The 24,565-nt window shown below is 45.9% G+C and overlaps 1 protein-coding gene across 4 annotated transcripts in view; it reads left to right on the forward strand.

Moving 5' to 3' along the window:
* Positions 1-1,687: 1,687 nt before the first annotated feature.
* Positions 1,688-24,565, forward strand: part of PREX1 (phosphatidylinositol-3,4,5-trisphosphate dependent Rac exchange factor 1) — a 238,754-nt gene continuing 215,876 nt past the window's right edge. The window contains exons 1-2 of one of the 4 annotated variants that reach the window (XM_030533288.1): positions 2,182-2,300; positions 10,342-10,414. In XM_030533288.1, coding sequence (XP_030389148.1) covers positions 2,272-2,300; positions 10,342-10,414 — 102 coding nt within the window. In that variant the 5' untranslated portion in view covers positions 2,182-2,271. Of the gene's footprint in view, positions 2,301-10,341; positions 10,415-24,565 lie in introns of all 4 variants that reach the window. The other 3 variants (XM_030533287.1, XM_030533286.1, XM_030533285.1) reach the window with 3 other exon arrangements.

The raw sequence follows: 24,565 nt of genomic DNA on the forward strand, positions 1-24,565 counted from the left end.
AGGGTTGCTCTAACTTACACCAGGCATAAAGGCCCCTGTAGGAGCCATTACACATGCCCAGGGTTACCAAAGTACAGAAGCACTCTAGACAAACCTCCTTCATCTTCTGGGACAGCCTCTAACATGGCGGACTATGAGCAGGTTGTATAGTCCTCAGGGCTCATTTTGCTTGGGCATTTGTTTTGCCGTTAGCACAGCCTTAAATCCATTTGGGGCACCAGGATGGCACAAGGGGACTTACAGCATTTAAGGATTTGGCCTTCTGTTGCGTGCACTTGTGCATGTGTGTGTTTGATACTAAACTAAAACAAATGTTTTCATACTGTGCAGGCAACCTCTCAAACCAACATATCCCTCCTATTCCCCCTGAACAATTCCCACCTCCTTACAATGGACATTGTCATCCAGCTAGGAATGAAAACATCACAGATCTATCGGTTATACCAGAAATCTGCAGCCAACTTCAACTGTATCTTTAATTAATAGATTTTTTTTTATTTCATGTAATATGATATGGACCCTAAATCAACCTCAGGATGACAATGTGTTTCTTTCAATGGCATCATTTTTTGCTCCTAAACAGAAATGTTCCTAAAGGTTAGAATAAAGGAGCTCTAGAAAGAACAAAGCTTATTGTTAAAATTAAGAAGGTAATGGCCATTTTGGTTCTCTTGTAGATAAGCTAGGTGGATCCTAAATATATATCTAATAAGTTTTCCTTTATTCTTCTGATAGGTAATATAAATAAAATAATAAATAATAATAGTAATTAGTTAATAATAGCTCATATTAACATTTCTTCATTCTTTTATACTTTTTCCCTTGAGATGTTAAAATATTTTTAAAAGGGAAATAAATATGTATTAACACTGGCAGGCTGGAGACTGCATGACTGTTACGGCTGCTTTGTTATGGTTCAATAGCCATTGAATCAACATAACTCCATTAAAGTCAACGGGAACGATGTCAATTTGCACCCACTCAGGGTCTGTCCCATTTGTGTGTGCTGTGACCTGGCTCACCTGCCCAGTTCCACTCTGCGCATAGAATCACCTGACCAACTGTTATTTCTAAAGAGTCACGTTTGGTTCACATTAAGAAAGTATTTTCCCTGCGTACTGTGATCTGCGATGGGAAAAGTGTGTGACCACACCACAAACACGCCAAACGTCACAATTTTTAAATGGATCATCTCTCATGTGTGTATGTTTGTATATATGTTTATCTGTTTGCATATATATATGGGTACGGGGTAGCTGTGTCTACCAGTGTGTCAGCTCAGCGTTATGTGGACGTAAGTGCTGCCTTTTGTATTTACGTATTTTTTTTGTCTGTGGGTATTTTTGTTGTAATCTCTGTGTGTGCATATATTTATCCTTCGCTTCATATCTGTGTACCTCTCGGTGTGTATATTTCTTTGTGTTTTTACCTCGGTGTGTGTTTGCACAGATTTCTTTGTGTGTTTATGTAGTGTGTGTGTATATTTCTCTGAGTGCGCACACATTCCTTTACCTATGTGTATTTCTCTGGGTAGCTGCGTACATGTGTGTGTCCGCGTTTGTGTGTATTTCTCTGTTTGCGGGTTTATCTCGCTGCACGTCTCTGGGGACATACTGGCTAGTCTCTGTGTGTATTTCGCTCCATGTATATCTATGGGGACACTGACTGTCTGTGGCTCTAGTTGTGTGTATTTCACTCTCTCTGTGTGTGTCTGTCTCTCTCTCCCCTGCACTTGCGCCGCTGGGTGCGCCTTGTCCCCTCTCTCCCCCATCCTGCTTGCAGCCCTCGCCTCGCGAGCTGGGCTCAGGCCCCCTCCCTCTCCCCTTCTGCTCCTCTCCGCCCGCCTCCTTCCTTCCCTCCTTCCCTCCCTCCCTCGGCGCTTGGGGCTTCCCTTTCCCCGCTCCATTCAGTGCTGCCCGCGCCGCGCGCTGCTGCCGCTGTCCCCGCCATGTCCCGGAGCCCAGCGCCCCCGGGCAGCCGGACCTTGTAGCCGGACGGAGCGCCCCCTTCCCGGGGCGGCTGCACTGGAGGCTCCGTGCCCAGCAGTGCCAGGCACCGCACGGGGATGGAGGGCGCCTGAGCCGGCCACGAAGCAGGAAGAACAGGCGGCACCAGCTCTCGCAGCCGGCTAGGGAGGCGACAGCGCCATGGAAGCGCAGCCACCGGGGGGCCCCGCGGCCCCGGACCCCTCCGGCTGCCCTAAGGACTCGGACCGCCAGCTGCGCCTCCGCCTCTGCGTCCTCAGCGAGATCCTGGGCACCGAGCGGGACTATGTGGGCACCCTGCGCTTCCTGCAGTCGGTGAGTGCTGGGGTACAGGGCGGGGGGCGCGGTCTCCAATGCACACCGGCGCGGGCAGCTGGAGCGCACGGCGCGTCCAGCCTGGGGGTCCCCAAGGCACCGGCGCGGGGCAGCTGGAGCGCACGGCGCGTCCAGCCTGGGGGGTCCCCAAGGCACCGGCGCGGCGCAGCTGGAGCGCACGGCGCGTCCAGCCTGGGGGGTCCCCAAGGCACCGGCGCGGGGCAGCTGGAGCGCACGGCGCGTCCAGCCTGGGGGTCCCCAAGGCACCGGCGTGGGGCAGCTGGAGCGCACGGCGCGTCCAGCCTGGGGGTCCCCAAGGCACCGGCGCGGGGCAGCTGGAGCGCACGGCGCGTCCAGCCTGGGGGTCCCCAAGGCACTGGCGCGGGGCAGCTGGGAGGACACAGTAGTTTCAAGCTGGGGTCTTCCATGGGGCACGTGGGTGGGCGCCTCCTATGCAGCCCTGCTGTGCGGTGCCCACGGGGTATGCGCTCTCCTCCGGGGGGCAGCGAGCGGGTCCCTGGGACAGGGGGGCACTTGGCGCAAGTGCCCCCAGTGGACGCTGCAGCTTTGCCGGTGTGGTTTTTATAGGATGCCTATTGTTTACTCAGAGGCGTGTTCACAATACTTGAGCGGGTTGTGCAGTTAAGGCTGTGTGTGTGTGTGGTGGGGAGCATGTGTGTGTGTGTATGTCTGTGTGTTGAGGCGGGGATTTGCGGGACACGAGCGTGTGTGTCTGGTGTATGTGTTTGGTGGGGGGCGGCGAGGTATGTGTGTGGTGGGGGCGTGTGTGTGTGGTGGGGGCGGAGGTTTGGGGGGACGTGTGTGTGTGGTGTATGTGTTTGGTGGGGGGCGGCGAGGTGTGTGGGCGTGTGTGTGTGTGGGGGGGAAGGCATGCGAGTGCTTTGGAAAGAGCATTGCTATTAGCAGCAGAATTTTGTTTTAAACTAAGAAAACCCTTTAATGCAAAGTGATCTAAATGCCTCCTTCTGCAGCCCACGGTCACAGTGAGCTCTGCTTTCCTGCCCGCAGTAGACCGGATTCATGCCTGGTGTCTTGTAAGATAATGACGGGGACCTGTAAAAAAATGGGTCGCGTCCCTTTCTGGGGAGGTTCGCTTTTGCTTTAGTTTCGCTGTTGTTGAGAAGTGACTGTCTGTTACACCCAGATAGAAACTCTCCCCCTCGTTGCCTGGTTTTTACTTTAATGCTAAACATAGGTATGGGATTGGGTCAGGGTGTGTCTGTCCATGCGGGGACAATTACACCCTTCGCTTGAAATTATCCTCTGACAAGTTCAGAAGTAAAAGCTCTATTTCCTTCTTTCTGAGTGTAGAAATCTGGACATGCCACCACACTCCTGTGTAACTTAGTTAAAGGGCCTAAGCGTTCATGTAAATAACCAGAGGAGCCTGCGCTAAAAGTCACTAGATAACGGATGTCATTAGAAGAGAGAGACTAAATACACTGATTGCAGTAGATCGAGATGCAAAGCTGGACGAGGAATCCCTGCAGAGTCCTCTAACAGATTGGAGAGGGCAGAAATTTTCTTTCTGGTGGATTGCTAGCCAGGTCCTAAATTCTGGACTCATCTAACTGGCTTGTACCCTGAACCCTTTTGTTTTTTCTGGCAGGTTTGTCTGTTGGGGTTGGGTTGTTTTTTTAATCAGTTTGGCTGCAGGGTTTTTCAGCATCTCCTAAGTGGCAAATTGCCTAACATAAAAGATAAATGAAAAGACTGTGGTTGCTTTATGAGCTGGTACCCACTTAAATCCTCCTTTTCTCTCACAAATGGTTGAACACAGGAAGAGTCTGTACATTTTGAAAGCTTCCAAATGCAATCAGTTTGATTAATTTAAAGACACAATTCTTTTTCAGTTTGACAAGCTTCTCTAAAATGCTGCAAGTTGCAAAACTGCCCCCAGCCCCAGACATAATGAAACAAAAAACTCAGAGAAAAACTCCTCTGTCCTAAGTTCTGAATTTGCGATTTTGTCATCTGCAGGCTGGAATGTCAGTCACTGGCAAGATCCAGCTGCGTGTATTTTAGCTTCAACATGTACAGTTCAATGCCTGTTCAGTCTCATTAGTGGGATTTTCATTTATTTAAACAAAATAGCAAATTTATTTATTGTCATTAGTTTTCAAGACAGCAGTAGCGATTACTATGCTGTATGTAATGGAAGGGGGAAAACAGAGGCACTTTATTTCATTTCCACATTTCAGAACAGAGCAGCAGGCAGTCTCAGTCTTTCACCATAGTTCTGTGCTGCACTGGCTGCTGGGTGTTGATTGGCTTGGGTATTATCTTGGGAGGTTTGGTTCTTACAATATAATCCTCCTCCACTGAGAAGTTTGAGTTGCAGTAATGATATTTCAATCTAGGCCTGGAGGATGGATTAGATGACCTAACAAGTCTTTTCCACCTGTAGGCCTGATTCAGGAAAGCATTTAAGCATGTGCTTAACTTTAAGCATGTGTTTAAGTGCTTAAGTTCTGTCCCGAATAAGGATGATTTCCTGAATCATGGGCCTAGTTTTTATGGGTAAGATTCTGCCCTCGCTACTCCCTGTGCAGCCCCCTACAAATATTTGAATGGTATGAGCACCTACAAAGGAGAAGAATTATGTAGTGTGGAGCATGAGGGTAAAACTATGAGTAATGGGGTGAAACAATGGGTAAGGAATGGTGTCCCTAGCCTCTGTTTGTCAGAGGGTGGAGATGGATGGCAGGAGAGAGATCACTTGATCATTGCCTGTTAGGTTCATTCCCTCTGAGGCACCTGGCATTGGCCACTGTCGGTAGACAGGATACTGGGCTAGATGGACCTTTGGTCTGACCCAGTACGGCCGTTCATATGTTCTTATTAGGATGATGATCAGGAATGAATATCCTATTAGGCTGTGGAATATCCTCTCCAGGGAAGTTGTGGACGTTCCATGACTTGGTACTTTCAATACTTGACTGCACAAAGCACTAAAAAATGAGCGCTGTAATACTTTGGTGTAATTCTGGTTGTGGGGCTTGGAGAGGAGTGGAGGGGAGTGGGCGGTGTTTAGTGGCCTGTTTTATGCAAGAGGTCAGACTAGATGATCTGATGTTCCTTTCTCGCCTTAAACTCTGTGACTGTGACTGTAGTGCAGGGAACAATCTGCACTGGTTCCCAGGGATGGAGGAGTGACCCATTCGATCTTTTCCATCTTTAACATCTAGGATGATACGATCTGTGGAGTCAGTGGGGTTGCATGGGGTTGTAGGGCAAGGATTTTGCCCTATGGCTCTATTAAAAACAAGAGATGACCCTGGGCTCCCAAGTACAAATGCCTTGGTCCACTTTATTCCTTTTTCCTTTTTTTTTTAATTGGTCCTTTGATAGTATTGCTTAAGAACTGCTACTTCCCATCTGTGGGTCTGATCCTCCACTGCCTGGCACTTTGTGTGACCAGTCATTTACCCCTGTGTAAAGTGAGCATAAACTGCTGCCATTCTGAGGGACGTACCCAGTTAACATTCAAGTATTGTTGAGGACCATGTTAGGCTTCACTGGATGCTGTGAATTGTATTGCCATCAAGTGGGTTTCTATATGCATTAGAAGTTATTGGCCCAATTGGAGCAAAAGTCTGTGCAGTATTCTCACCATGCAAACCCACAGAAACTCATTTTCCTTGTCTGAGGCCGACTTGTTCCCATCAGTGCTTAAGAGGAGAGACACAAGGGCAGGGGGAGCACAGTTCTCTTGGTTACTAACATTACATATGAGTTTGATAAATACAAGAGGGCTAAATCCTGCCATCTTTATTCAGGCAAAATTATCAGTGGGAGTTTTTCCTAAATAAGGACAACACAGATGGGCCTAGAAGGAGTTAAGGCAGAGGGAGTCTGTGCCCCCTGTTAAACATTCACCATTCAAGCCCTAGTTCTCATTCAGTATTCTCAATAAACAATGTTTTAAAAAGCAAACAACACAATTCTATGGGTTTATTCACAGTGTTGACACAGCCATCTACCAGCAACCTCCTTGTCTTCCCTGGTAATGTAAAGGAATCTCATGGGTATTTGATGTTATGGATTTGCCAATAAATCAAAGTAACTAAGAGCATTTTTATCTCTTTTAGAAAGACTTGTATATGGTCATGTAGCAGTAAAGGGAAAGGATTTTTGGTTTTTTGGTGCTTAGAGACCTTTTCCCTCTAAGCTAGGTGGGGGTCCCTATACACACAGAGGCCCAGCCTTTATTTGCTTTGTATAAAAGATTCTATGGCCTCTATTTTGCTTCCATGGCTCAGTCAAGTGGACATCAAGGAAGTTATAGAATGGAGCGTCTTTTAGGTTCTTAACAAAAACTGTGACATCACCATGGAAAATGGTTGGATTTTTTTCTCCTGGGGAATAAGATGATGTATGTTTAAAGGGGCATTTGAGCTAAGTTGTCAAGCTTCAACTATTTATGTATCTAAATAAAATATATTTCATTTTAAAGTAACTGACCCAAAATAATCATATACGTGAAATGCCAGTGTCCTGTGTTATTGATAATACTTTAGAATCTAAGATTATTCAATCTGGCAAGATATAAAATATTTAATGAATTTTTCACTAATTAGCTGTTGGTTAACTTTTTGCATTTAACTGAGTTTTGGACAACGAAAAGAGTCTCCATCCAGTTTTGTCCCTGTCTTGTCTTGTTTCTGGAACTCCTGTAGAAGGTAGCATTATGTTATGTTTCAGAATCCTGGACGGGGAGATTTATATAAAACCAACAACTTATCATCACATTTTTTTCAAGTTCTCACAAAAATGCTCCTATTCACTTTACTTACAGGAATTTTATTTTAACAAAATCTAGAATTTCAACCTATCCTAAATCAATAGCACCCCTTTAATGTCCTTTTAACTATCCTTCTGAGCCTGCAAAGCCTATAATTTCCTTAAACTGAGGGCTACCACCCTGAATAAAAAGTCAAAGTTTTCTTCTGGGCCATCCCACACTAATGAACGATGGCTACGGATTTTATCATGAATGTGGATGTGTATTGTTGTACCACCTTTCTTATCTGCCTATCTGCTCCATACTCCTAAGCAGGCATGGTACTGTGATGTAAGGCTACATCTGCATTACAAGCTAGAGGTGTGATTCCCAGTTCCCCTAGACATATTTGTGCTAGCGCTCACCAGGGCTAGCTGACATACTGAAAGTAGCAGTGTAGCTGGATAGCCTGGGCAGTGGTAACAGCGTCAAAGGCCGGCCACGCTGCATGCATACCCATGGAGTTCAGGCAGGTTTGTACTCAGTAGGGCTAGTCCCATGCTGCTTCTTCCCATGCCAGCGTGGCTACAGTGCTATTTTTAGTGTGCTAGCTCATAGGAGAGCTAGCATGATTATGTATTCATGAGCTGGGAATCACATTAGTTCATAGTGTATACCGGGGTCGGCAGCCTTTCAGAAGTGATGTGCCAAGTCTTCATTTATTCACTCTAATTTAAGGTTTCGTGTGCCAGTCATACATTTTAACGTTTTTAGAAGGTCTCTTGCTATAAGTCTATAATATATAACTAAACTATCATCGTATGTAAAGTAAATAAGGTTTTTAAAATGTTTAAGAAGCTTCATTTAAAATTAAATTAAAATGCAGAGCCCCCCGGACTGGTGGCCAGGACCCGGGCAGTGTGAGTGCTGCTGAAAATCAGCTCGTGTGCTGCCTTCGGCACCCATGCCATAGGTTGCCTACCCCTGTAGACATAGCCATAGCGTAAAGCATTAGACGATCAGGACCCTATTCTAAAAATACCTGCACACATGAGTAACTTAACTTTACTCACACAAGTATAAGTTCATTAAAGACATTTGCGGTGTAGATGGGACCAAAAGTTTCCATCAACAGCTCTTTAAACCATCAGTGAGGCATTTGAGAGGGAGAAGGTGAAAACCTGAGGATGCCAATGTAGTTAAAGGAATATTGATCAAATAGGAGATCAAATGGAAAACATGTCAAAGGCTAATGGAACTTTACTGAAAGTTACTGGTGGCATAAAATGGGCTTCAGAGAGAGAATTTTATCCTTGTTGTTTGCTGAGATCGTAAACCATAAGAATTTTCAGAGTCTCCAGAACCTAAAAAGATTCAATTAATTCATTCCCTCACTACTGCCTGATTTAACTTTCTTCACTGTGATTTGGAAAGGCTTCTCTAGGTCCTGTGCTCTGTGTGAGAAAATAAAAAGTTGTGATCAAAGGCTTGTGTGAAAATCGAATGATAATCTCAATCCAGTGTCCAGCTGGGTACACTCCAAACCCACCATCTCAGTTGGTCCTGGCATTCCCATCAGAGAGGCCAAGAATGGAATAGATCATTGAGAATGAGGTATTGTCTTTGAGTCTGAGGCATGTTGGCTGGGCACTGCTGTTGCTCATAGACTCATAGACTATGAGACTCATAGGACTGGAAGGGACCTCAAGAGGTCATCTAGTCCAGTCCTTTGCACTCAGGGCAGGACTAAGTATTATCTAGACCATCCCTGACAAGTGTTTGTCTAACCTACTCTTAAAAATCTCCAATGATTGAGATTCCACACCCTCCCTAGGCAATTTATTCCAGTGCTTAACCATCCTGACAGGAAGATTTTCCTAATGTCCAACCTAAACTTCCCTTGCTGCAATTTAAGTCCCTTGCTTCTTGTTCTATCCTCAGAGGTTAAGAAGAACAATTTTTCTCCCTCCTCCTTGTAACAACAACCTTTTATGTACTTGAAAACTGTGATCAGTCTTCTCTTTTCCAGACTAAACAAACCCATTTTTTTCAATCTTCTTTCATAGATCATGTTTTCTAGTCCTTTAATCATTTTTGTTGCTCTTCTCCTGGACGTTCTCCAATTTGTCCACATCTTTCCTGAAATAGGGCACCCAGAACTGGACACAATACTCCAGTTGAGATCTAGTCAGCGCGGAGTAGAGCAAAAGAATTAATTCTCATGTCTTGCTTACAACACTCCTGCTAATACATCCTAGAATGATATTCGCTTTTTTTGAAACAGTGTTACACTGTTGACTGATATGCAGCTTGTGATCCACTATGACCCCCAGATCCCTTTCTGCTGTACTTGTTCATAGGCAGTCATTTCTCATTTTGTATGTGTGCAACAGATCGTTCATGCTGTTCCTAGTCTGTGGATAAAGAGAAGTCTTCATTCGCCAGCATTGTCCATCTTACAGGAGCACTAAAATTCACTACCAAATTCAAAGAAAACAAGAAAGCTGTGTTTGTTAGAGTTCTGTATATTCAGTTCCAAAAATCCCTAATCAAAGCTGCAGCATTGCAATTATGAAGGGCCAGATATTTGGTAGGGAAGACCTGAAAGCCAGCTTAGAAATGTATTTGCAATTCCATGCATGCTCATTTACTAGGACTCCAAGAGCAAACCAAATATTGGTGCCCACAAATAGTTAGCTAGACATCGTTATTTACGTGTTCATTCGGCCAGTTTACCAGTGTAAACATCTGATCTGCATGTGGAACTGTCGTAACTGCATGAACCCCATCTCCCACTGCAAATGTTATGTAGGTAACCTATTGTATACACATTTCTGTACACACTTTGAACTTCACTAAACATTGAGCCCTCACTTATGCTTGTAGCTAGCACAATTGTGCCTGAAATCAGGACAGTGCAAGGATATATGGCTATGCTTTGCCCAGCTTGTATGAAAATCTGGCTCCACATGTCATCTTTGTAAAGTTAAATCATTAGCTTGTAACATTTGACAGAATATACTTTCTGGTCACTGTGAGCAACTGTTGTGTGTATTGTGGTGGCATGAGAATGATTTTTAAGTTAGACTGTCCCTATCTAAGACAGGTTTCATGTAGGGTAAGTATTTGCACCTAACCTATTTTTAGATCAAAGTATTATACAATCTTTTTTGATAGAATCTAGTTATCTTTCTCCATCTCATCATTTGTGTAAATGTGATATGTTAGGACACATGCCATCGCATATATTAGACCGCATTCTACAGACTCAAAATATTTTTGTTCTGTACCCTGCAGGATTTTCTGTTATGTGCTTTGCGTCATAATCGATCTGGTATCTCTGAATTGTGCACTCCACCCATCTCAAAAGGTAACGAGTAGAGGTGTTTTTCATATTTTCACCAGCTTGTTTGTGTTCAGGATCAGTGCTTTGGGGTTCAGAGTCAAGAAAACACATTTGTCTCAGAGGTGTGGTATGGTTTCCTGTCCTGCCCTGTTCTACGCCTGTTTCAGGTTCAACAGATGCAGATAAACTCTGGCTGCAGGAAGATGTATGCTGTGGTTTAGGTAACTGTTGTTTCTTTGCTCTAAGGCAGCTAAATTGAGCAGAAGGGAGTGGGGAAAGGAACTCACTGGGAAAAGATCTAAGTTAGTATTGCTGTCCTCTGGTTTCTGGGAATCAGCGTCTTGTGCTTACGTATTGCTACAGTGTATGTGAGAGGCACTCAAATTTATTTATTTTCCTTTTGAAAATCCTTACCATTCTCAATGTTGCTAACTCTTAAGATTTTTTTTTTTGAGAGTCTCATATTCAGCATTGTTTTTAAAGCTCCAGCTCGTGGAGTTGTATAAATACATGGGCATCTCTGCTTTCATTAAAAAAAAAAAAGTTTCTAGCCCTCCAGGTTGTGGAGAAAAGCTTGAAAATGTGAAGCGAAAGCCCCCTTCCAGAAGGCAAAAGAAAAAACTCCCAAGTGTATTATTCTTTTTTAAATCCCATGATTTTTTTAGGGGCCTGACTCACGGTGCTTGAATGTTTGGGGTAGGCAATACTTCATTCTGTTAGTTAAAGAGATTTCCCTTCTCAGAAGAGTCCTCCCTTCCCGTCTGGGTAAGTTCCCAGCAAAACTGACTGTTAAGGACTAGGGCTTAAAATGCTACAGTGGTGCCACTGTAGTGGTTCAGCGTAGACACTGTAGACAATATAATCCACTTTCCTGAAAGGCGGTAGCTAGGTTGACGGAAGAATTCTTCCATCGATTTAGCATTGTTTACACAAGAACTTATGTCAACTCAGTTATGCCGCTTGGGGTGTGGATTTTTCACCCCTCTGACTGACGTAGTTAAACCAACAGATAGAGAATGAGGGAGAGATTCAGGGCTGGTCTATACTGAAAACTTGGGGCCTGAGAAATCCACACCTTTGACAGGCATAGCTGTGCAGACTTAACCCCTGGTGTAGACAATGCTAGTTACCACCTCTCGGGGAGGTGGATTAACTACAGCAATGGGAGAATCCCTCCTATTGCTGTAGGGGGTGTCTACACTGAAGCACTGCAGCTGCAGTGTTTTAGAGGTAAACCCTTAAATCACTCTGGGTACTGTAGGCAGCAGCTGAGCCATGGGAGGCAGTTCGTATTTTCCATTGCAGAAAGCAACCTGAATGTAGGGAATGAAACAAAAGCAATTAAAAACAGACAAACCAACCCGTTTCTTCTTCAGTCAGTATCTCAGCTGATATAAATCAGGGTAGCTCAGATGAAGTCAGTGGAGCTCCACCAGTTTTCTCCTGCTGACGATCTGGCTTATAATGTCCTAACAGCAATGAAAGAGTTATTAGGAAAAAAGGATAGGATAAATCATTCCCTTTCCCCTTCCCCCTCCCCTCTCCTTCCTGCAGAATTGGTGTACCAAGGATAAAAGAGGTGTACTTCTGAAGTGTGCACTAGCATGTCTGAAAGGGAGGAGAAAGAGAATGGAAGGGATTAGCTTTTTCCCATGGTATCTTCATGCCTTTCAGATGTTTCCAGTGCCTCCTATGGAACTCATCTTTTGTAGTTCAGAGCATGGTACTCCAGAGGCTGAATCGTGTTAATGACACTGAGATCTCTATGTGTCATGGAGCTGAGAGATCCCTACAATTTTTACTTGTTTCGATGTGCCAGTAAGCAGCTTCCTTTCACCCTCCTTCTGTAGCATAGCTTGGAAGGCAACAGCGTACAGTCTACAGGAGGGTAGTCCAATTTTTTTTGTCAAGACCCAAATTTCTTGGTCAAGGTATAGACAAAGGGCAGACTCCAGAGAAACATTTTCCACACTGCAATAGCAATAATGATAATAAGTAAATAAGTAAAAAGATGTTGCTGTCCGTTCAAAAGTGTCTGGGTCCGGATTTGGCCCGCAGTCTGCATACTGACTGCCCCGGGTCTAAAGGGTTAGAACAAGAGATTGTGAACCAGGAATCCAGGGTTCTTTTTTTTGATTCTGCTAATGACTTGTTCTGAGAGCTTGGTGTTTCTCCATCTGCAAAATGGGGTGAATAATACCTACCTTGTGGGGTGCTGTGAGACTAGGGTGACCAGATGTCCCAATAAAATTGGGACCGTCCCGATATTTAGGTGTTTGTCCCGTGTCCCGACCGATCTTTGGTATTCCTCTTTTTTTTTTTGCTCTGCCAGCAGTACTCGGCTTTTTTTGGTTTGCTTCACCAGTGACCCCCCCCCCACCATGTGTCCCGATATTTTCTCCCTCTCATCTGGTCACCCTATGTGAGACTTTGTTTATTAATAAAGTCTCCTTTACTGTTTAGACATGATGGATAGAATAGCAGAGCCCTGCCTACCGCAGAGCCTAGATTTGACCGTATACATCCTACCCTGTTCACGACAATCTGCCCAGAAGTTATCTCAGATTGCTCAGCTCATGGCATTGGGGACTGCGGATTGGTCCTAAAGGAGCTGAAAAGTCAGCCAAAGGGACACTTAAACTGTGATTATACTTGTGTGTGGGATGGGGGTTATTTCACAAAATGCAGCTTGGAAAACTCTTCTTTTTTTAATTTGATGTTATAAACAGTACATGGCACATGGATGGAGCCCTATGATCTAACTCAGGGTCTGATTTGTAGGACAACTAAGCACTCAGAACTCCAGTTGAAGGCAAGATGAACTATAGGTGCTCAGCACCTCTGAAGACCAGGCCACAACTTCTTAATCTGAGTGACCGAACAGAGCAGGCCCTGCGCTTGAGATGCCATCTCAAGTGTGATGGAAGGGGGTGTGCCCAGCTCGCCCTGCCCTACCACACCTTCCTGCTTGAACAGGACTCAAGGAAAGAGAATTGGAACCCCTAATTCTACTGAGCTGCATATAGCCCATGGGACCGTTGCATGCTAAAAACACCCCTGAACTAATTGTTGTGTACAGTCCATTTGTCACCAGTTCACTACCAGACATGCCAATTTGGTGGGGATTAACCCGTCATTTCTCTTATTCTCCTTGGTTCATTCCAGCCCAATGCACTCCTGACCCTTGTTGTGGTTTATCTCAACCCCACTGTCCTTGTGCTCGCCACCTCTACAGTTCAAGGTATCTGAGCTGAATATAGTTCTGCTGTGTGCCTGAAGACCATTATTTATCCCTCCTCTGAATTGCAGTAACCAGCAATCTGCCCTTTTGCCATTCAATCCTTCCCCTTGCTACAAAGATGCCAGTGGTTTGATCATGTGTCATTATAAGGGGGCAGGGAGCAGAGAATAGTTCTATGGTTTCCCAGCCGCTCTGGTGCCTGTGCAGCTAGTCTCCTTTGCAGAAGCAGCACAGCAGCTGGGTGAGTGCAAGTGAGGGGCAGAGACTCGGGGCTCTAACAGGAAAAGACCTGTGGATAGAAAAATGAAACAAACCACTAATAGTGAAGATGCTTCTGGCTCCCTTCACTGGCACATGATTTGAGTGAACACTTCTGCCTGTATGACTGAAGGCAGGGAAAATCCAATTCCTGGCTTCGCATGGTGGGAAACTGGTTGTTATCCATTAAGAATATTTTGCTTTCTATAGATAATAAGAGGGATCGCATTTTTCCTACGCTTTCAAATGGATTTATTATTCTTCATCTCCTGCCCTAAACTGGTTACAGTTGCTGTGTTCCATGAACAGAGGTGATGCATATTGGTGGGGGGGGGGGATGTGATCCTGTAATTTTTACATATATCATAGCAAATCAGTCATGTTTTGAAAAGGCCTGCTCTATTTTTATGGGCACAGATTTTGCACCTCCAATTTTAAGCTAGTTTACTGCTTGTGCCAGTGCTAGCATCATAGATGTGTGAGTGTCTGATTTGCAGCAGCATTCCAGTGCTTAGACATACAGGTGAAATTCTGTGTTGTGCTGCTAGACACAGCATAGATCTCACAGCCCAGGGGGAAAGGGATAAGGTAACTTTAAGCCACTTTTGTTGTCTCCTGATCCAGAGGCTGGAGGGGCCCTGCTATAACTTAGTCTGGAGGTTGTTCATATTATAGCAGCCTCCTGGGGCTGTCCTGTGGGCTATCACCCAGTGCAGAATGTGTGCAGCACTATGGGGCTGTAGCCCCGCCCCAGCACGACTCCTGTACCAGGGCTTGCAGGGGGGTCATCAAAGGAACCCACAGGGCCTGTGATGGAGGAATCGTCCCCTGACTTTTAAGGCCTTTTTATGTTGCTCCAGCCCTTGCATCTGGCATGAAGGGGCCAGTGTGGGGAGGAAGATTTCACCCTGAAATGGGAGAATTTGCAGCCACAGTTAAATGTAGTCAGAAAAGCACATCTGCAAAAGTTGGGTTCCCTTTTCAAGGTTATCTCCTTAAACTGTACTTGTCTTTGTCTCACCTGCTCTCAGTACTGTTTGCAAACCTAATATTTGATATAAGGAGCAGAGTGCTCCCCAGTGAAGTGTGTCTGTACTCATCCAAATGAGTCTGGGAGACAGGTGAAACCTGTCAAAGTAGCAGCTGAAAAATAAATAATTTCTGGTGCCTGCCTGCTGTTTCCCTTCAGACAATTGGAAGAAAATACAAGAGAACTAAAAACAAGGGTAGTTTCTGAAATTCCCTGCTCCTACTGACATCTTGGGTTTTTCTCTTCATCCTCAGAGCTGGGTTCTTTATCTGAGCTGGGTTTTTTCTTGGCAGGTGCCTCACAGCAACCGTCACAACCATTTTTCAAATATAAGATATATCTGCTGTGGCTCTTGGAATCTGTTGTCCAGTGTCAGAAGGTCTATGTGGGTTGCCAGTGGAGAAATCAGCTGAAATGCATTGATGGCCCAGATGTGTTCTGCTACTCTCCATAGCTTTGACTTCCATCAAGGACAATCACCACCTTCCCCACCACAAAAATTAAATCCAGTAATGGAGAACAGCAGAAGTTTTGCAGAGACCTCATTTGACCTCTGAGTTCTTGCCTGCGCCTTCTAGAGATTAGCAGATAAAACTGCAGGCGCCAGCTTCCAACATTCCCTGGGGGTGCTCAGCCCCTGTCAGTCCCAGGCCCTGCCCCCACTCCACCCTTTCCCCCAAACCCTCACCCCTGCCACGCCTCTTCCCATCCAGTTCCGCTCCCTCCCCCAAGCACGACCCATCCCCACTCCTCCTCCTCCCTCCCAGCATCTCCTGCATGCCGAGGAACAGCTGATCTGCAGTGGGTGGGAGGCACTGGGAGGGAGGGGGAGGAATTGATCAGTGGGGCCGCTTTTGGGTGGGAGGTGCTGGAGGGAAGGGCTGGAGCTTGACTGCCAGTGAGTCCCCCACACTCTGCTATTTTGGAGAGACTTTTGATTTGCTAGTAACAGTTTTCATGATGGCAAAAAAATCTGTCTTGTCAGTGAAATCTTTGTAATCGTCACAGACTGTTCTCTCTCTTCCCCCCTCTCTGGCTACATGGCATGATGGTTCCTCCTCATCCGACTTTCAGCTGTGAAAAAGCCAGAGCCTTTTGTTCTGTGCTTTGGATGACAGGAAAGAATGTGCAGTTCATTAGTGCTGCCCGCTTACTCCCAACCTCTTTGTGTTGTGGTGGGACACGTAATCCGTGTTTACACAGCAGTATTTCTGCTAAATGCCCTGAACTGACAGAATTGTTAAATGCCTTCATTAATATAATCAGTTAAGTGGTGCTGTTTTAGGACACATGAAGGCCATTCGGATTAAGAGCTAAAAAGCAGGGGCAGGGCACTGTCATCATCTTGGATTTTAACTGTTGTTTTCCTCTGGGGCTGGGGTGGTTCCTGTCCATGCATTTCCAGTTTTTCCCTGTAATTTACATTCTGTGCTCCAGCTCACAATAAAGCAACCATCCTTCTGTCCACAGAGCATGGGTTGGGACTACGATTCCCTCCTGGAGCTCCCTTAGTGTCACTCCTTATTTATTTGCAAGGGTTGCCTTTTAGTATCTGAAGTGTTCCTGGGGATGAGTGCAACATTCCCAGCCCCTACCAGTCAGAGACTGGGGCAGGGGATTGAAATCCCCAACAATGTCAGTTCTTAATCAGCCACAAAGCAAGGAGCAGTCCTTTTATGTAGGGGCTGCGTTTGCTGCCTCTGCAGCTCTCCCATTCCGTTCTGGACTATAAACTGAGGCCTGGTCTCAGGAGTCCATCCAGCACTGTAGTTGTGACCTGAACAGAATCGTGAACTTTCATCTAGCTGCAGATCAAAGGCCTGACTGGGACCTCAGCCTTGTCTCCTGTGGATGTGAGTGAGTCACGTTGCTGGGGAGAGTCAAACCTGGTGGTAGAACTGGATGGCGAAAGAATCCCCAGGAGGTGTCATTGCTGATGATCATTCCCTCCTTCCCCCGCTGTAGAAGCCACTTTCTTGGTGAGGCCTCAGGAACCCTTTGAACTGCAGATGCCAACAAACCAGAGTGAGAGAAAACAGCCCTGTGGCTGTGCTCCTTCCCTCTTCCGCTGGGAAATGCAGAGCCCTCTTCATTAGGAGAAAAACCCCTGCTTACACAGCTGATAGCCAGATGTCAGGCCATAAGATAGTGATTGCCAGCAGCTGACTGGCAGCTCTGATGGGCCACTGGAAACCTGATGATAGAAAGACAGGGTCTGGCCCCTCTTCCCCAGCACCACTCTGCAGCACAGGGACTTACGAACTGGTTGGCAGCCTGATTCTGTGCAATGCAGAGCATAGCTCCAGCCTGCCACTTCCTTTATTGCTTTGATTATGGAAGAGGCAGTCAATATTTGCACCTCAGTCATTTTGGGATTAGGCCAGGTTTCCCAAGGTGATGTTGCAGAGGGCGTGGACTGTTGAGCTGTGGAACCGTTTATGTTCATGTAAGTCTTTGGTTGCTTAATGGACTGGAGCTTATCGACTTCCTGCAGCAGGTCATTACTGAGGGACCATATCAACTACACAGAGGAGCCTGATTTATCCTTGCTGTAACTCTATTGACTTCAGTGGCCCAGAGGGTGAAATTTTACCCAGTCTCAAGCTGGCCTCCATTTTTAAACTCCCAGTTTTGCGCTTGCAGATCGCTGATCTTTGCAGGCAAGTTGGGTTGTGCTTCACAAAGTGTCTAGTTTGCCTATGTAAAATGGATGCACATCCACTTTTTTAGGCACTGTCATATATCTCTGCAAAAACAGAGGCTAATGGCTGTTCAGCTGGCCCCCAAAGCCGCATTCGGCAAAGAGAGGGCTGTGCTTTACATCCAGACAGTCGGAACTTCCTTCCCTCCCCGTGAGTCATCAGTTGTTCAGTTGCCAGTGTTTGGGGACACATTTTCCAAGGCTCCATATAGTCCATGTTAGGTGCACAGTTATCTGATTTGGGCATGCAGTTGGATGCATGTGTAAATGTTTTGCTTGCACTATCAGAGTGCTGGAGGAAGTGTAACCCACACACCTCCTGGGTGTGGTGTTCTGTCCCATCTAGTGGCACCAAAACTACTTAGAGAGAGAGATAAAATGAGTCTGCTCTACAGCCTTAGCTAGCAAGGGGGTGGCTTTTAGCTCATGCAATAAAGGCTCATGTACTAAGCTCCAGAGGCCCCAGGTTCAATCCCACCTACTGACAACTTGGGTCTGTTGGTGTTACAGAAGCACTTGATATTGCAGGACCATATGGGCTGAGCGGCACAGGCCCACCACCTTCCAGTTGCTATATCCTGCACATGTCTGCCATAAATGCTACTACTGACAGCTCTGAGAGTGTTCTGCCAGTGTGCCTTAGGCCCGCCCAGGAGGGACCACTCCTACAGAGAAGACGATAGCTCAGTCTTTGTGCCTAAGGATGCTCACTGCTGAGACTGCAGACATGAAACAGACTAAAACCAAACCCATTTTACATAGGGCCCACTGCATGGCCAACAGATGTTAACTATGGAGCTGGGCTGGGTTTGAACCAGGGTCCTAGAGATAAACTCTAAATCCCCTGAGACATCAAGTTGTCCACAATAAATCATTCTAAGGCTAGCGCTGTCATCCTGGCAGTTTTGCGTGGCTGCTGTTAAAGGCCCGCTAGTATTACTTTAGGAAACTCTTGTGGTAACTCTTGGTGACCCCTGATAGGATACAGGAGGGAAATGCTTGTCAGGAAAGACAGAGAGGAGCATAATAAGCTGTGCTGTGGCTTTTCCAGCAGCCTGGATAAGGTAACTCCAAGGGTCTCCAGAATGGGTTGTGAGGGTGAGGGCAGTGGATAATGATGGGAGTTCCCTGCTCTTGAGAGGGGACTCTAATTGATAGGGGCCCAAGGCTTAGGAATGGAGTGCTAATAAGGGATCTGCACTTTACTGCGTTCTTATCTCAGCTAGGTGGGTGAGTTTCAGTGATGCAGCAGAGAGCCTCTGGCCCTATGGGATTCGCTGCTTAATCTGACTACTTTGAATTCATCACCTCACTGGAGCCGTTTGCTCCAAGTGTTGTTACTGGGTGGTGAGGGTAGCCCCTCTCCTTTCCCTTGAAGGGGCAGATACAGAAGGTTGTAAAACTTCTGATTTTGCAAAAATGCTGTGCTCTCTGTGAGACGTAGCGAGCAAAAATCTAGTCAAAGTTGCTGGTGGCATTCACGGAGCAGCTGCAGACAGTGGAGCGCTGCTTCTCGGACATCATTTTGGAGTTGAAAAATCCACAGTGGACCAGGCTGTTGTAACACACATGTGCAGGGCCATTAATCGTCTCCTGCCAGGCAGGACTGAGGTAGAGCGGCTGTCTGCTGCGTTTTAACAGCCAGTCACAAGGGCTATTAGAAGAGCTCAATATGGAGCTCTGCAGCCAGCAGCCACAGTAATGTGGTGTAGTGGGCTGTGCTCTTCCTGGACCTGATGTTATGGGGCCTGCTAGGAATTGTGTGTTGCTTGTTTAGTTGCATGAAACAAGCATTGAGCAATGGCACTGAATGCTGGTACTGCTTTCCACAGGTTGTGGTGGTTTTGGCTGAAATCTCACTCTAAGGGTAACAAAGGCATAGAGAGCACAGTTGCTGCTGGCATCCAAAAGCCACCCAGGCCCGTATGCCACTAGCCTGTTTACTGCAATGGTGCCTGCCGAAGTGATCCCAGAGTGGCATGGGAAAGTGTCCTACCGCTGCGGAAGAAATAAGGTAGCCCTCCCCAGAAACCTTTGGCAGCGGATTGCAGAGTACCTCCATGAATGTTTCATCAAGATCTCTCAGGAGGATTCAAGGGACATCCATCCCTGTGTACATAAACAAGATACACAGCATCCCCTGCCCCCCTGCCCCAGCCTAACTCTACAGGGGAAGGGAAAGCAGATAACAGCTCCACCTCTCTTTGTTGTATGCACTACCTCTTCTAGTACGAGTACAATACTGAAAAGTCAATAGAAAAAGGAAAGAACAACAGGGGAACATTTCCCAAGAAAGCTTCAGAGTTGGTCTGCTGTGAGCTTGCAACTGTCAGAGGTGTGATCCTTCAAGAGAAACAGAAAAGGGGTGGATCAGAAATCACAGAACTTGGCCTCTATGCTGCCTCCAGATATAAACAAGGCACTCACTGCATGTACAAACATTCCTATAGTGCACACACAGCTCCCTGGCCATGCCTGTGTATGGCTATTAGCCAAATGAAGCCAAGAGGCCAAGTGGCCCAAATAGTTGAACTGAGCTGAACAGAGCAAATCAGTGTTGCAGACCGATTGGGCAGGAAGGTGCTCTCTTCTCTTGAACCTTTGCCTGGATGGTGAAATACACCGCAGGGCACAGGGTTTGCACAAAGCCCTTTGGGACCATTTAAGTCCTATTAAGCCCTTAATGTGGATCTTCAGTGGGTCACAGAGCCTTGTGCGGGCCCTGTACACAGGGCTGAATTTCTGCCTTGGGGTACAGATTAGGCACATATTTATATTTAGAATCTTCACAAGTGGTGTTCCTGGGGAACTAGCAGCAGGTGTCATCAGTCACTGCAGCCTGGAGGGGTGAGGTGAACTGTGCTGATACTGCACTGCAGGATACAAAACCAAATGCAGAATTTCATGTCACAGCCTCTGGTTTAAAATGCAGCTGGGTTTTTAACTGGGCTGGACCTGCAGCTTTGCCTATAGGCTGAGAATCTGAGCTTTCCAGTGCGCCCAAACTCCAGGCTTACCCTTGCCTGTCCAGTGGCCTGCAAAGCCTTTGCACAAGCTCTGAAGGAAGAAAGTCCTATATCTTCTTGCATTCCTCCTTTTCTATGCTCACCATCAGTACCAACACTATACGCAGGACATTCCAAAGTAACCATCATTCAGAAATAGAGGGCAGAGGAAGAGAGATTTTGAAAGAAAAATGAACCGAAGAAGCTGCAACAGAGGAGAAAGCTCTTGTACTAAAAGTAACCAGAAAGGAGGTTGATTCTGGATGAATGGAAGGAATAGGAAGGGAGAGAGGAGATCTGTGAGATTACTGGAGTAAGTACCTGGATGGCTATGGAATAATTTGCTATTCACTAATTATTATGGTGCCCTATAAAAACTTAGCAGTGAGCAAGTCCAGGTATTACAATCTTAGAAGTTGCATACGGTTTTTCTATTCTATTACTTTATTTTTTGTATGTTTGCCAAGCAAGATATAGCTCTGTATAGTTTTACACAGTGAACAAAACATTCCCTGAAGAAAGACAATTTTTTTTCAGCTGTCAAATATTTAAAGGAAGAAAACGTTAACATGATCAGCTGCGGGTTGATTCTGAGCTAGCGATCAGCTTAGGTTGACAAAGCTTTGCCTTGTGGGAGGGTCTGTGTTGGAATGACGGGTCTCAGAATTCTACAGAGGCTATATTAAGAGCAGTAAAAATCAACCCTCTCCCCCTGAAAAACGTTTTGGATAAAATCCATCTCTGAGACCAGCATGGTAGAACTTATCTCCAATATTCTGGTCTCCCTATGGGCTCAATCCTGAGCAGTGTGAAAGCCGGTTGGAATTGAGAGAGCTCAGCGCCTGGCAAGAGGTGCCTAACACCGTGCACGATCATGTGTGGAGATGGCAAGCACTATAATCTGCAAGACACATCAAACACTTTTGCTTTGAACTCTGTTTCCTTCCTCCATTTAAAAACAGCTTAATAAGTATTTTGACATAAAATACAGCCAGATGCAACAATTGTTTGTCTGACTGTGCCTGTTGTATGTGTCATGGAGGATTTCTTTTGCACAACACAGGAACACTGCATCTTTCATAAGTGATTGCACAAGAAAAAAGCCACAATATTTGGAAAGTAAAGTATGAATCAAATTTTTACTTCAGAACAGCCAGAGGAACTGAAATTTGCAACTGGGCAGCACGAATTAAACTGCAGTGGCAGCAGTCGCTGTGTCCAGGTGGTGTGTGTTTGGAGGCAGTGCTTTATGATGTCAGTTCTCCTTTAATGTGGTTCTGGGTGCACTGTCAGGCAGAGTGATACCAGGAAACAGTTTAGCCCAGTGGAAAAAAAAATCCCAGAAAAGACACTTAGAGAAGAACTTTTAGCTTTGAAGTACATTAAAGACAGAATATTGCTACTTTGCATTTACGCAGCACTTTTTCATCTGTACCCTCTCCATAGTGCAAAAGCATTGAGGAACAGATGGCAAGACTGAGGCCCAGACAGGTGAAGGGATTTGCCCAAGAGCCATGCAGGCAGTCAGTGGCAGAGCTGAGAAGAGAATCCAAGTCTCCTGGCCCCTTGTTCCTGGGCCCTTTACAGGAAAGTAAGCAGAACAAACAGCAGAACACAAACATTTGCCCCATTGATTGAAAAAGGGTGAAGAAGGAACTTTAACTCACTCTTCTGACAACCGTCTGACAACTCTTTGGCAACCCATGCAGAATGAGCTGGTGTTCCCAGAGGAAGTGTCTGCATCACAGTTGGCCTTAATTGGCCAATTTGTTGACATTCTCAGTAGAAACACCAAGAACTGATGGGGCCAGAGAGATTAACTCCTTTCTCACTTCAAGGAATTGTCTGTCCTAGTAGAATTAAGGCACCTTGGTAGGGTGAAGTGGAAAGCTTACCCTGCTGCAGATCTGTGGATTGGTCATTGGGTGGCTAAAGGAGGACTTCATTCTTCAGGGCTGTGAGTTGCTGCCTCCTTGCTCTTAAGTGAATAATAAAATAAAGTTATGTCTCAAATTAGCAGAATTGCTTGATCACAGTTGTGTGAGCAATTGCTGTGATTAAATTGCAATCTCAGCAAATGCTCACACAACCAAGCAGTCAGACATCTGGGTTCTGTACCTGTTTGCGTACTCGCACATCGTGCTGAAATGGTCTCACCTCAGCATTAGAGGGAATTGCTTATTCTTACTAAGAGGTGAGCACACTCCTGAAGTCTGTAACCAAGTCTGACTTGCACAATGCCAGTTGCAAACTGCAAGTGCCAGTGGCTTGTCTTGTCAGGAGAGCTGACCAGGATGCCCTCCGTGTCCCCTGGGGATGGGCAGAGCTGTTCTAGTAAAATACGAGCTGACTTGGACCTGAACTGAGCCTTCTGTGAAAAAAATCTAGGGAGATTTAAATTTAAAAATAGAGAAGGCTTCATTTGTGTGGCTTCCTCTGCACTTCCTGGTTTTGGCTAGTGATGTAAATGCTGAGATGCTGCAAAAGAGAAGCCTCTTCTGAGGAGATTTCCAGCCTAGATGTACAGGCTCGGGAAATGGAGAATTAGTTGAGCTTTTCAGAAACAAACACTGGACTCTTCTGTGAGTTTCTCATCTCCGGTGTGTTTATGAATGTCTCTCAACTTCTCTGTTCCTCTCAAGGGTGCATCCTGCTCCTGTTCCCTTTTGTATTGTTCTAAGGGTATGTCTTCACTTCAGAGTTCATTCAAGCTCTGACTCAAGTGTTACCCCAAACCCACCTCCTGTCCACACACACGCACCTCTCAACCAAGTTTGGTGGCGTTTTCAACCTGTCTGACCTGGCTGGACTCAGGTCCACTTTTACTTGAGGCTGGTAACTCACTTTGCAGTGAGTGTGCACTCAAGTGTCGATAGTCCTCCTGTGCTGTCCCACAATTCCCCTCATGTGCCCAGGACACACGAGTTCTCCCAGAATTCACTGTGAAAGAATCAGAGTGGCTCAGCTTACTGCAGCACATCGGCTGTGCCCCCAGAAGCCTTAGTGACACACAGGGTAGACTGCAACACTGGTGAGAACACAGTAACTTGGGTAGGGCTTTGTGGTGTGGACGTTCACACCCAGACTAAGTTAACCTGGATGCTCATGCTCAGACTTGGGTGCTGGTCACCTGGGCTAACTCTGCAGTGCAGATGTCCCCTAGTCCAGTGCTCTCTTTCTGGGAGCCAAGCCCTTAGCTTTTTCTTTTTTCAAAGGTGAGTGCAGAAAATACTTGAGAGATGGCTTCAAAAGAAATATATGGGCGGGGTGGGGGAGGGGGGGATGGAGAGAGAAATCTTGCTGCCTTCTTTTACTTCTGTTTTATAGGCTCATGATGACATTGGTTATGTTTGCTGTGTAAACAGCAGCTCCAGCTGAACTGATGAAATATGGTCAAATGGTTGAGGCTTTAACAAGAAACAGGAACAAATGCCCCAGAGTTTTAAATGTGAAGCAGGATTTGGGGGTGGGCATATTCTCTCTCTGACCATAATGAGACTCAAATGTATACCAGCCCTAGCAGTGGTGAGACAGGGGTCTCTTGGTTTTTCCATTGCAAATCTTCTTCTTTAGGGATTGATAACCCAGCCATTTTCATATATGTTAATCTTAAATTGCACAAAGCGAATCATTTCCAACCTCCCTCCTCGGCAAAGCTGTCTTTTGCTTTTATATTTTTTTCAAAGGAGAGAAAGGTCTCCTGTGCATTGAGAGAGGCCTCTTTCCCCCAGCGTTTTACACATCAATCGTCTTGAGCCTTTTACAGTTCTCCTAATCCTGTTATCTCCCTTGATGTTATCCTCTTCTCAACCTTTCCTGTCCCTCCCTGGATACATCTGAGGATGCCCTTTGAGACCGTTGGGTAGTTTGCATAATGACTTCCATCGAGACCATCCCTAGGCCTAGAACCCATGGAGCCCTGATATTGTTATCAAATCAT

The sequence above is a fragment of the Gopherus evgoodei genome, chromosome 14 (assembly GCF_007399415.2).
Source record: "Gopherus evgoodei ecotype Sinaloan lineage chromosome 14, rGopEvg1_v1.p, whole genome shotgun sequence".
Classification (NCBI taxonomy): domain Eukaryota; kingdom Metazoa; phylum Chordata; order Testudines; family Testudinidae; genus Gopherus; species Gopherus evgoodei.